Source organism: Phycodurus eques, chromosome 7 (genome assembly GCF_024500275.1).
Source record: "Phycodurus eques isolate BA_2022a chromosome 7, UOR_Pequ_1.1, whole genome shotgun sequence".
Taxonomy (NCBI): Eukaryota; Metazoa; Chordata; class Actinopteri; order Syngnathiformes; family Syngnathidae; genus Phycodurus; species Phycodurus eques.
Window position 1 is genome coordinate 25,929,963 of NC_084531.1, and position 13,627 is coordinate 25,943,589.

Sequence of the window (13,627 nt, forward strand, 5' to 3'; positions counted from 1 at the left end):
ATTTAGAGTTTTCAATTAACCTACCATGCATGTTTTTGGGATGTGGGAGGAAACCCGAGTGCCCGGAGAAAACCCATGCAGGCACCGGGAGAACATGCAAACTCCACACAGGCGGGGCCGGGGATTGAACCCGGGTCCTCAGAACTGTGAGGCTGACGCTCTAACCAGTCGACCACCGTGCCTCTAATAGACCAAAATAAAAAATAGGCATGCCAAATTCAGATATTGCCCAACAATATCACATCAACTTGAAAAATTAGAAATTAAATCTTTATCAAATAAGATGAACTGGGAAAAAAGATATTGTCTTCAATTAACATTCTTTGTTTACTCTTGTGAAACAACACAGGTGTAAAGTAGAGTTTCTTGTCGGCTGAAATGTGGACATTTTTTTTTAACTTCTACTTGTTTTTATCCACCGTCTCTCAGGCGCCACCTACAGGTTCCGCGTGGCGGCGATGAATTTATATGGCGAGAGTCCTCACAGCATGGCGTCAAGGCCGTACCAGGTGCCGCAAGCCAGTCCCCGCATGGCCGACCGGCCCGTGGTGGGACCGCACATCTCCGCTACCGACGCCATCAGCGACACGCAGATCATGCTACGTTGGACTGTGAGTACGCCTTATTACGTGTACATAGGGTGTGCTTGTCTTGAAAAGTTGGACGAAGGCCGCTATAAGGTGACCATGAGAAATTTGATGTATTTTTTACCTTAATTCACCCAAAATATGGCAAAAATGACTATTTTTATAAATGTCATTGTTTTGGCAGTTGCTCAATATTTGTGTACAGTGAGGCTATTCCGGGTCAAATTTCCATGTCCGCTAAAATGGTGGTAGTCGTGGGAATCTTGAAACTGTGAAGCTGTGCATACCATTAGGGCTGCAGCTATCTATTGCTTTTAGAAACGATTATTCGGATAAAAAATTATTTGGCATTATTAATCAACAAAATTTGCATGTGAGGCGCAGGTTGGGTTCGCCAGCCTCACGTTCCGTACTATGATATCTGACTTGGAGTGTGTGTGGCTTTAAAAGGTACGGCCTGGCCTGGTGAGTGACGTAGGAGTCAGTGAATGACCGTGTAGAGTTGACTGGTCTGAGCTCAGGTTAGCGACTGGCTAACCATTGCGTACTGTTGAGTGCTTGGGCGTCAGTAGTAGCTGCTCGTGGATGAATGTGCTTTGAGGAAGAGATTGTGCTTTGCTTTGACTTTTTTTTTGTAATTGAGTTATTTGACTTGTTCGTTTACCGTAATTTCTCATGTTTAATGCACATTTCCCCCCCCCCAAAAAAATTGTCAACAGTACACATTATACATAGCTAAAGGGGAAAATGAAAACTTTCATATTTTATAAATGTATTCCTCCATCTAGAGGTTAGGAAAAAGTTGTACACTTTCATTCTAATATGCCACCACCACCTAGAGGCTATGAAAAACGTGTAGCCAATATGACAGGGGTACGTATGACTGCACATATGTACAGTTGTGCTCATAAGTATACATACCCTAGCAGAATTTGTGAAATATAGTTTTTTTTAAATACAACTGATGACTGAACGACAACCATCATTAATTTCTTTATGGTTATGTTTTGTTTAATGATAATGCTTTTCTGAAATGCTTGACAGTTTAATTTGAATCCCATTAAAATAAAATTAAATGTATTTCGTCTGGCCCTTAATGTTTTATTTAAAGAATTGTACCCATCTTACAAATTCTGCCTGGGTAATCAAACATATGAGCACAACTGTGTGTTTTCTCATTTACGAAATGAAAGTAGGACTGTGAATTTCTAAATAAGAGCAAGTAAATAAAAATAAAGTTTTACATGTTCAAATAAAGTGCTTAACATTATAATTATTTAAAAAAAACAAAAAAAAATACAAATACTTCATGTTTTGATCATATGGGTAGAAGCAAAATCGCGCATTGTAAAAATACATTATACATAGGTAGAAGGGTTTTCCAGAATTTTTTAGGTCAACTTTGGGGCTCTGTATTATACATGGGTGCGCATTATACACAAGAAATTACGGTAATTGTTCCATCCCTATGTGCCATTTTTTATGGGACAGTGGTAACTGTGTTGAAGAGGGAGCTTGAAACTGTCACTGTTTCTACCACCTTTGTTCAAGTTTTTGCGGAAATGTTGCACATGTTAGTGTTTGAAGGGCCATCTCAAAACAGTGAAAGAGTAAAAAAAAAAAAAAAGGATCATACATACTAAAATTAGGAACAGAAGTAAGATAGAGGTGAATGGCCTTGATACAGGCGCGAGATTAGCACCTGCAAAAACAAGTACATTACTTGCAAAGAGTATGTAATGCTTAATAGAAGCCGTTTGAAAATGACAAAATGCACAGTGACTTCCTGGCTAAGTGGCCGACTCTGTGGGGATCGTGTTGATATCGAAACGCTCGTTCTCACAGCCATCAATTCATATCGCGCAAACTTTAAAGTGCAGATGGGCGCAGATAATTGCCGCCTTTTCCGTAACCTCAGCCTCTCATTATCTCGTCGACTTCCGCGCAATCAGAGAACAGACAGCCGATAGCGAGCCGCTCCATTAGCTGCTTGGGGGGGGGGGATAATTGTGGTTTAATGTAACCATGCTGTTTTTTTTTTTTTTTCTCCGTTTTCAGTACAGTCCCTCAAGTAACAACAACACTCCCATCCAAGGTTTCTACATCTACTACCGGCCCACTGACAGCGACAACGACAGTGACTACAAGCGCGATGTGGTGGAAGGTGTGTTGACATATTAAAGGGGAGGGGAGGTCTTAACCTCTCTACTTTAACTTCAGGTCAAAAAAGTTAAGAGCTTCATGTTAAGTTTAGCGATGACTTAAGGTGAAGTCAATTTTGGACCTCATGTCAACCAGCCTAGAGAGACTTTTGCAATAATGTCAGAAAAAAACTAGAGCGTTTGCCTCACAGTTCTGAGGACCGGGGTTCAAGCCCCGGCCCGTCTGTGTGGAGTTTGCATGTTCTCCCCGTGCTTGCGTGGGTTTTCTCCGGGAACTCCAGTTTCCTCCCACATCCCAAAAACATGCATGGTAGGTTGATTGACAACTCTAAATTGCCCGTAGGTGTGAATGTGAGTGCGAATGTTTGTTTGTTTATGTGTGCCCTGCGATTGGCTGGCAACCAGTTCAGGGTGTACCCCGGCTCCTGCCCGATGATAGCTGGTATAGGCTCCTGCACGCCCGCGACCCTAGTGAGGAGAAGCGGCTCAGAAAATGGATGGCTGGATAATAAAATAAATGTTTCATAGAATGTAAGATTAATAAATAAATAAATAACCTAAATTAGAATAACATAAAACAATAAAAGAAACAATTTAATAATGCTAAAAATATGTATATCAAAAAATATCACATGAACGAAACCAGTTAAAATAAATTAATAAAAATACAATTTAACAATAACAAATCAAACAATAAAAATAATAATAAAGTAAAGTATATCAATATAACAAATTAATTAAACAAGGAACACAATGTAATGAAATCATTAAATAAAAAACAATAACCTTTTTTAAAAACAATAACATCAGTGTATCAATAAAAATCACACTAACGAAAATAATTTAAATGAATTCATAAATAACTTTTAAAAAGGACTTACAAAATCAATAGATAAATTACAAATAGAACATAAATGAGTACAAATAAGTGAAAACAAAAAAATAAGATTAAAATATAACAAATATTAAATAATACATTTAAAAAATACACTAAATTGTTAAAAATTAGTAAAACAATAAAAACATCACAATAATATGAAAAAAACCATAAATAATAACAATTGATGAAATTGTATTTTTCCAACTTGGCAGAGCTTTCATCCACTGCCTGCAGCTAGAAGATACATAGTAGGGTACATTGTGGTTGTTTTTAGTGTAGTATTCTTAGTGAAAAAGAAATGAACGGTGATGATGATCATATGTTTTTTCCGTGTTTGTTTTGTAGATGCATATGTGAAACGCAACATCACATAAAAAAAAATTAAAAAAAATCCACATGTGTGTGTGTGTGTGTGTGTGTGTGTGTTAACACTGGAGTGGAGCCAGCACAAACACAAGCTGCCATATATGGCGCTGGAGTGCAGCAATTGTGTGAAGGCCCATGGGACTGACAAGAGAAGAGTGTGTGTGCGTGTGTAAGTGTGTGTCTTTTTTGTGTGTGCGTGTATGTGTGTATATGTGTGTACGTGAGTTGTTAGCATGTGGAGTTGGGGAGCACAAGAGTGTATGAAGGAACATGACCTCAGCCAAGTGGAAAAAATAATGACAGTGTTATTAGACGGGATTAAAAGCACCTCGAAACACCAGCGCTGCCGCCCTCTTTCCAGGAATTCACCGCTCACTCTTCTTCTTCTTCCTCCTCCTCCCCACCCCTCTTTTCAGGTGTGAAAGACTGGCACATGATTGGTCACTTGCAGGCTGAGACATCGTACGACATCAAGATGCAGTGCTTCAACGACGGCGGCGAGAGTGACTACAGCAACGTCATGATCTGTGAGACCAGAGGTAAGAACGGGTCATACAGGCAAAGTCTTTTTAATGGTTAAAATATTTGGTTAATTTATTATACATCATTAAATTTAAAATTATTTTATTTACTAAAATAAAAAAAATATTTTAAGACAGAATAGAAATTTATACAAATAAATATATAAAATATACACACTTGTATAATTTTTAAAAATAAATATTTTTCATATTTTACCTGCACATTTGAACTTTTTTTTTTTTAATTACCTGGCCCATCTGTTCATAAGAAAAATGAAATGTTACCCCTGAGCACTAAAGTTTGCCTACCTTTCAGGTCAAGGTCCATACCGAATTAAACAGACTTTGACCTTGACCCTAACTAAATATAAGTATCAATATACTGTAAATGTCACCTCTTGGGGAGAGGTAGTCATAATACTGCAGTGTCCATTTTTTTACCGTATTCCAAAGTGTCTCTCTGTCTGGGGTCTCTCGCAGCTCGCCAGTCTCCGGGCTCGCCCAGTCAGCGGCCTGTCACGCCACTATGGCCTCACCCACAGGAGCCTGCCGGCCCGCCCGGGGGGCTGCTGTACCTCATCGTGGGCTGCGTGCTGGGCGTGATGGTCCTCATCCTGCTGTCCTTCATCGCCATGTGCCTTTGGAAGAACCGCCAGCACAACAACATGAACAGTGAGTGTTTATGTTAAACGCAGCACCAAATGTCCACTGTTTATTGAGTCTTTTCGAAACACCAGTGGCTGCCTTAAATAAACAGAATAAAACATCCATCCATCCATCCATTTTCTGAGCCGCTTCTCAATAGGGTCGCGGGCGTGCTGGAGCCTATCTCAGCTATCATCGGGCAGGAGGCGGGGTACACCCTGAACTGGTTGTCAGCCAATCGCAGGGCACATACAAACAAACAACCATTCGCACTCACATTCACACCTACGGGCAATTTAGAGTTGTCAATCAACCTACCATGCATGTTTTTGGGATGTGGGAGGAAACCGGAGTGCCCGGAGAAAACCCACGCAGGTACGGGGAGAACATGCAAACTCCACACAGGCGGGGCCGGGGATTGAACCCCGGTCCTCAGAACTGTGAGGCAGGCGCTCTAACCAGTAATCCACCGCGCCGCCCAGAATAAAACAATTAAAAAATATATAAGAATAAATAATAACAATTGTGCAAAAATGAATCGATTAATCAACAACTCATTTATAATCAAAATTATCGGTAATGATTTTAACCTTGTGTAACTTAAAATTGTCCAAATCCTCTGAATTTGAGCCTCTAAACAGTAAGTATTAATAATTAGATGTATTATAATAATAAAACAGCCTGATTATATTAGTGTTTCATCAACATAATACATTTGCAAATGTATTTTACTTTGGAAAACAATTATCAGCATCTCTGCCTATTTAATTTATTGTTACGATGGACCAAACCAGTAACTGAATCATAATCAATTTATGTTTGTGCATTTTCTGATTTCTGACATTTCCCCAAAAAATTTTAAGCTTATTCATCGGTTAATCTAAAAAAAAAAAAAAATCAACAGATTAATCCATCCATCCGTCCATTTTCCGTACCACTTCTCCTCACCAGGGTCGCGGGCGTGCTGGAGCCTATCCCAGCACTCCTCGATTATTAAAATAATTGTTCGTTGCAGCCCCAAATAATTGATAGAGGTTCACTGCTATACATCTTGTTTGGGAAAGCGATACAAAAAACGAATGGGAAATGTCATAGGACTAGAAATGAGCCTTGTGGAACTCCTTGTATTTCCTGCTGCAGAATACGACCCTCCAGGTTACTTGTACCAGCCGGCAGACATGAACGGACACGTTTTGGAGTACACTGCTTTGGCAGGCACCGGCCGCCTGAATGGCGGCATCCATGGTGGCTACGGGCACAGCGGGGGCGGCGGCATGTTGCCCCCGGGGTGCCACCACCTGCACCACAAACATCCCAACGGCCTGCCACTACACAACGGCAACGGCAACCTCTACCCGGGCGGACACACGCACGGCCACGACGGCACCCTGCCATACCCTCACCACCACCACAATGTGAGTGCGGGACTCCCATGATGCTCCTCTACTGTACTCTAAATCAGGGGTTCTCAAACTATAATCTAAAAAAAAACCAAGCCTTTTGCAGGTATGCACATTTTTAAAAATAATAAAACAATCATTTACTGCAAATTATTTTCCGGACACCAGTTTGAGAACCACTGCCCTTGATGTCTCCCTCCACACTGAACACAGTTTTATTTGTAGGGAGGCGGCATGTATACAGCTCTTCCCCAGTTGGAATCTTCAGACTGTATGAGCTGTCAGAACCTGTGCAACAATAACAGGTACGTTTACAAGTGGTAATATGGTCATGCAAGAACATTATTGATTTTAAATGGCATAAGATGTTCAACTTGGCTGAAGTCGAAACAATTATTTGTCTGCTGTAGTGGGAAGAGAATGGAGCCTTGTGGAACTCTTTATGTGTCGTACAATGCAATATTCAACAACCCTATTAAACAATACATGAGCATGTATGTTGAATGGGATGTATAGTAGATCATTTAGCCTCCTTACTGGTCTTAATTTGAATCATGTTATAATACATTGAGGTCAACGAGTTCAACAGTCAACGAGTTCCAGCGCAAAAGCCAACAAGCGCCAGTCATACAAAAATTTAGCCTCACATACTAGCAGACTGCCTATCACGAATTTGTATTTCCTTAACGTGCAAAACCAAACAACTCCTCAGAAAAACTCCTCAAAAAGAAACCGGCAGATGCCAAACACATTTTCCTGCTGTAGCTTCAGCTCTATTGAAGCCAATCACTAGCCCATACATATTACAATAAGTCATCATAAACTCTTTATAACTCTTTATTTCTTGTTAATTCGTTGATAATATAGCTTTGATTGTGCTTGAACGTCAGCGTAAACTATGATAATTGGGTGACATAGTCTGAGAGACTATGTCATAAAAATCATCAGTGGGTGAGATCGGCCTTAGTGTCAAGTATGCAGTTTCTACAAGGAAGCCTATGTTGGTCGCATTCAAATGGGTCGACAAGATCTTGAGGAAAGCAGCAATGACGAAGATAACTGAGTCTGTGCAATCAATGTGCTTTATCGCTCCCTTTGAAGAGTTAGGATTAAGGGTTAATTTGAGTGAAGGTGAGGGATTGGTTCAAGAGACTGTAGTTCTAGTAAGATCACCTGTAATTATTCTTTATTCACAAAGAATAATACCTACCATTTCAATGTAATTTTATAGTTATGTGAACATTTTGGAGTTGTCTGTTTCTGAAGACTTTTTTTTTCTGGAGGGGTGGGGGGTTCTGGTTTTGCGATGACATCAAATAATGTATAATAATTTAGAATACCCTAAATAAACATTAATATATTTAACCTGGAACCAGAAAAAAAAATCATTCTAATCAATTCACAAAAAAATGGAGATGTCTGCTTTTGTGTTTGAACTCTTCATTCTTTTATGGGGTTAGGGTTAGGATTTGGGTTTGGATTCAGGTTCAGATTAGGATTAAGAGATTTAGAGTTATCCATCCATCCATCCATTTTCAACACCGCTTATCTTGGTTAGGGTCACGGGGCGCTGGAGCCTATCCCAGCTGACTTTGGGCGAAAGGCGGACTTCACCCTGAACTGGTCGCCAGTCAGTCGCAGGGCACATATAGACACGGACAACCATCCGCACTCACATTCACACCATCACTGAGTGGGAACTGAACCCACACTGCCCGCACCAAAGTCAGGCGAATGGACCACTACACCATCAGTGACTCGATTTAGAGTTACTTACAGCTAATTAGTTACTATTAGGACTAGGGTCCGGGTTAGAAAATCAGGGGTAAGTCTAGGCTAAGTGTTAGGATCAGGATTTTACTAAGCAGCCGATCAGCACCTGCTTAAGAAGCTTTCCCTTTCATTTCCCTGCCCGATGACTTTTCCATCAAGCACTGTAGTCCATTTGCGGTGGTTTGTTTAGGACTTTGTCACATAGTGTGTCTTCGGGAGCGAGTCCAACTGCCTTCATTTTTTTTTTTTTGCGATCCACATTCGCAGGCTGCTCCTGCTCATGTGCTCAAGACTCGGCGGCATCACAGTTTACCCTGTGTTCACCCAGCCGGCACACGAGCCACGCTGATGAGCCTCCTGTTTATTTATGTATGCAGGCAGGAAAGAAAACCAGGATTACGGTCAGGGTAGAGCCTTGTTCCGATAGCAGGAAGCGTGGCGAAACTCGATGCTACTCTTTACATGGTATTACAATATTCAAGCTTTCATGTCGGCTCTTAGGGTTTATAAAGTGTCGTAATACGCAAGGACGCTCCTGTGGATTTGAACATAAACACAACGGCTGCTGGTCAGCAACCCACAGACTGACACTTAGCAGCTAAGGACCATTTCTACTGCTGTATTTAAAAAAAAAAAAAAAAAAGTATAGATACTGTGTTTACTATTTTTTATTAGTAAATCAGCATGCCTGTTTTGCATTATGTTGTTTACATTGTGGAGACTACTGGAAGAGTGAAGAATATTTGCAAGGAAACAGGAGTAAAGAGCATTTAGACGAGCAGACTAGCATCCCGTCCTAGGAATAAGGAAAGAAAGAAATGCATAATTGATTATGAAGTATTCGGTTTGATACGGTAACTCCTGAATGCACCATTTTTGGTCAATATTGTCAAAAAAAAAAGCGGTTCAGAACATTCTCATTATTAACTCCTCTTCGCAATATTATTTTTGGTCAATACAGTCACTGAAACAGGTGTTGAACATTCAGATTACCGTAGTAGCATGCCATTAAATTGATATTGAAAAGACAATTTATCCCGTAATTGATAGTTAAGAATTTGGTTGTACAGTGATCCCTCGTTTTTCACGGTTAATGGGGACCAGAACCCCCCGCGAAAGGTGTACAACAGTACACGTATTTCTAAATAAATCTTTAATTATAAAAACGTATCCGGTAATTAACATTCATCAACATTGCCTTTTGAGAGTGGCGAAGAGGCTTCCGTTGGAGAGGCTCTCACTTGACTCGTAGAGCCTTTAGGTTCACTCGGAGACTCTTCTGCTGGAGGCACTGATGGTCATCATCTTCTTCTTCCTCTTGGGCGCCCCAGAGGAAGCTTTTGCAGGGGCACAGAGCTTAGGCGGCATTGTAAGGGCTTAACTAATTAAAAAAACGTTATCGCTTGAACAAAAAAAGTTATCACGAACACAACACTAAGATACAGTATGCGAGACAGTCAACAGCGTGGACGAGACTGGCGAGACATAACAAGGGAAGTTGCTGGGTGAGGCTGCGATGATCTGCAGCCAATCAGCTCACGGGATAAATCCACTCGTGATCTCATTGGTCGATGTCGCGCCGGGAACCAATCACGCGCCTTGTATGAGTGCCCGTGGCATGTACAGTACAGTGCAGGCATGTATAAAGCCTCTGAGTGAACTCATTTCTTTGTTTGGCATGCAGGGAAACCTTCTCTCTCGTGCATCAACATGAAACAACGCGTCTCTCCACAATATGCCTGCTGATGTGGCTGTATTTTTCATTTTTATTTTTTGATGAATATTTTGGAAAAACCCGCAAAGCACTGAAGCCGCAAAATGTGACGCGCGAAGTGGCGAGGGAACAAAGTAATTTGGTTTGGAAGTCTTCTACATTTATTTTTCTCAATACTTTTATCGAAACAGGAGTTCACAACATTCCCAGTTTGTCGAGCAGGATAAGAATCACTAAATATTCAAAGCGTGCATAATGTTACAGTGTCTTGAACTTTTTTTTAATCCAGTACAATACATTTGTTAAGTGCAGCTCAGTTGTATTTAACTTTTAAGTACAATATATTTGCATTTAAACTTTGAGTCAACGTGAAAATATGCGTCTCTGTGCGGCTTTCCAGGTGTTACAACAAGACCAATGGCGTACTACCAGGTGGGACGCTTCCCCTCATGCACCGAGTGGCGTCCTGCCAGCAGGACGGTCTGGAGATGGTTCCTCTGGGCCGGGCGGAGTCGTCTCCGTGCCGCCACCGCCGCCCTCCGTCCGGCGGCCCAGCGGGCGAGCGTCAGGCCGCCATCGACGACCTCGACGCGGCGCACACCCCCGACGAGCACCGAGAGTCGTCGCCTTCGCAACGTTCATGTTGTCTCGACGGAGACAACACAGACTGTCCGGCGGACGACACAGGTGATTCGTTAATTTTTTTAAATTGAATTGTATTCAATTATTTAACAGAAGAAGTACTGATATCCAAAATAAAATAAAATAAATAAAATGAATAAATAATTATAATTAATACAGACTAATGAAATGAAATCTCCAACAGCTTAAAAAAAACAGCTTAAATATATGGATTTAATTTTATTTATTTATTGTTATTATTATTATTATTATTATTTATTTATTTATTTTACTTAATGAATGAAGTCCCTATATGAAAAATAACTCAAAAGAAATAGTCCAATTAATTGAATGAAATTAACTAATGGCATTTTGAATTTTATTTTTGTTTTGTATTTATTCCATTTTATTTACTTGTTCATTACCATTTATAGATGACAGCTCCTACAGCATAATTTAAATAGAGTTGGATTAATTTGATCAGATTACTCTGCAGTGAAAGCAGGGAGCAGCTGGAGGAACAGTTAGAAAGATGGAGGCATGTACTGGAAAGAAGAGGAATGAAGATTAGCCGAAGTAAAACAGAATATATGTGCATGAATGAGAGGGCTGGTGGGGGAAGAATGAGGCTACAGGGAGAAGCGATAGCAAGGGTGGAGGACTTTAAATACTTGGGGTCAACCGTCCAGAGCAATGGTGAGTGTGGTCAGGAAGTGAAGAAACGGGTCCAAGCAGGTTGGAACGGGTGGAGGAAGGTGTCAGGTGTGTTATGTGACAGAAGAGTCTCTGCTAGGATGAAGGGCAAAGTTTATAAAACAGTAGTGAGGCCAGCCATGATGTATGGATTAGAGACAGTGGCACTGAAGAGACAACAGGAAGCAGAGCTGGAGGTGGCGGAAATGAAGATGTTGAGGTTCGCTCTTGGAGTGACCAGGTTGGATAAAATTAGAAATTAGCTCATCAGAGGGACAGCCAAGGTTCGATGTTTTGGAGACAAAGTTAGAGAGCACAGACTTCAATGGTTTGGACACGTCCAGAGGAGAAATAGTGAGTATATTGGAAGAAGGATGATGAGGGTGGAGCTGCCAGGCAAGAGAGCTCGAGGAAGACCAAAGAGAAGGTTGATGGATGTCGTGAGGGAAGACATGATGGCAGTTGGTATTCGAGAGGAGGATGCAGGAGATAGGCTTACATGGAAAAGGATGACGCGCTGTGGCGACCCCTAACGGGACAAGCCGAAAGGAAAAGAAGAAAACTCTAAAAGTGACAGCTCCAGTTTATTTCTTTATATTTGTTTTTTTTTTAATTAATCCCTGAAGCGTCAGGATGGTTTTTTTTTTTAAATTTAATTTGACTTAATTGAACTAAATGTATAACAGAGACTAAATGTATAATAAACTAAGAGGATTTTTTTTATTTTTTTTTACCTCCTATGTGAATTTTGGGGGAGTAATTGTAAAAGAAATAAATGTAATTTATACAAATCTGTGTCCTGGCGGGAGGTAAATATGACCCTTGACATAGCTACTGATATGCCAACATGTTTTCCCATTTCCTTATATGCTAAAAATATTTTGTAAACTGAAGAAAATATTTAACTTGATGCTTCAGAGGCTAAATAGCTCAAATAAAAATACAACTTTATTTTAGAGCCTCATTTATGATACTATTTCTTAAAATCCTTATAACCTGCAAACGGGTTCTTATGTTTTTGTTATGTGTGTGTGTGTGTGTGTGTGTGTGTCTGTGCGTGCGCGTGCAGCAGAGGAAGACCTGGATGTCGTGGATCAGGACGGTCCGGTCCTGTGTTGGGACAGACTGGGCCTTCCGGACTCAGACTGTGACGAAAAGCCCGGTTGGATGTCCGGCGGAGGTGAGCTCATCCAGGCCAGCCTGCAGGAGGTCTGAAGTTCCTGCGACATGGCGGGTGGATTGCTGGAGCTACTGTGGCGATGTCACAAAGAGGACCTGAGAGAGGACAGTCCGAGGACATGAAAGAAGACGGTCGATCGGACCTTTGAGAGGACTTTGTGCGATATGGACGACAAATTGTCGCGGCGACCGCAGACTGAGACAAAACTCCTAAAGACTCTTTAGATGACTTATTTATTTTTTTCTGGTAGTAAACTATTATTTCATATGAATGTATCTGTGTCAAAGAACAAAGTTGTCAGTCTTTTATATTATTATTTATGCTTTTGTTTTGTTTTTTTGGTTTGCCTGAGAACTGTCTTGTGTTTTGGAGATTTAGCGACTTGTAAAGTTTTGTAATAATATAAAGAGAAGATATGGAAGAGTAAGTCAACACACTTTTGGCCTCCTTCCTCCTATTTCAGTACACAGTGGAGTGTGTGTGTGCACGTGCGTCTATGTGTGAGTGAGTGAATAGGTTAGTTAATTCATAACTTGTGGTGCTAAGAGTTGAGTTGTTTTGTTGCTAAATGAGTGAGCGAGTGGAAATGAGTGAACGAATAAGTCATGGAACCAGTCAGAGTTAGGGAGTTAATTCATGAGTGAATGAGTAAATGAATCCATTAAAATCAGTGAGTAAGTTCATGAGTAAGAGCATTAAAGCATGTTAGTTAGTAGTGAGTGTTAGGGAGAGTTGGTGAGTTAGCGTAAATGACTATGCGAGTGAGTTATTGTTAGTAAGAGTTTTTGAGTTTGTTCTTTAGCTACAGTGTATTAGGTAAAGTTTTTAAGTGAGAGTAAATGAGTTGATGAATCAGAATCAGTGAGGTAGTTAATGGGTGTTAGTCAGTTTGTTACATAGTGTATTAGTGAATGAGTCAGTGAGTGAGTTGGTTAGCGTTAGTTCATGAGTTAAGCAATAGTAGACAAACGAGTGCGTGGTTGATTTAGAGAGTTAGCCATTAAGTAAGTTAGTTGCTGAGTGAAGACTAAATGAGTTCATGAATTCGTTAGAATCAGTGAGTTCATGAGTAAGAGTGTCCGAGT

The 13,627-nt window shown here is 40.6% G+C and overlaps 1 protein-coding gene across 2 annotated transcripts in view; it reads left to right on the forward strand.

The window, feature by feature from the left end:
- cdon (cell adhesion associated, oncogene regulated) overlaps nucleotides 1–12,969 on the forward strand; it is a 42,973-nt gene extending 30,004 nt beyond the window's left edge. Inside the window, exons 12-19 of one of the 2 annotated variants that reach the window (XM_061681914.1) lie at nucleotides 430–611; nucleotides 2,646–2,751; nucleotides 4,412–4,534; nucleotides 4,997–5,188; nucleotides 6,302–6,576; nucleotides 6,787–6,866; nucleotides 10,449–10,735; nucleotides 12,432–12,969. In XM_061681914.1, the coding sequence (XP_061537898.1) occupies nucleotides 430–611; nucleotides 2,646–2,751; nucleotides 4,412–4,534; nucleotides 4,997–5,188; nucleotides 6,302–6,576; nucleotides 6,787–6,866; nucleotides 10,449–10,735; nucleotides 12,432–12,577 (1,391 nt within the window). In that variant the 3' untranslated portion in view covers nucleotides 12,578–12,969. The remainder of the gene's footprint in view (nucleotides 1–429; nucleotides 612–2,645; nucleotides 2,752–4,411; nucleotides 4,535–4,996; nucleotides 5,189–6,301; nucleotides 6,577–6,786; nucleotides 6,867–10,448; nucleotides 10,736–12,431) is intronic. The other variant, XM_061681915.1, reaches the window with a different exon arrangement.
- Nucleotides 12,970–13,627: the final 658 nt, after the last annotated feature.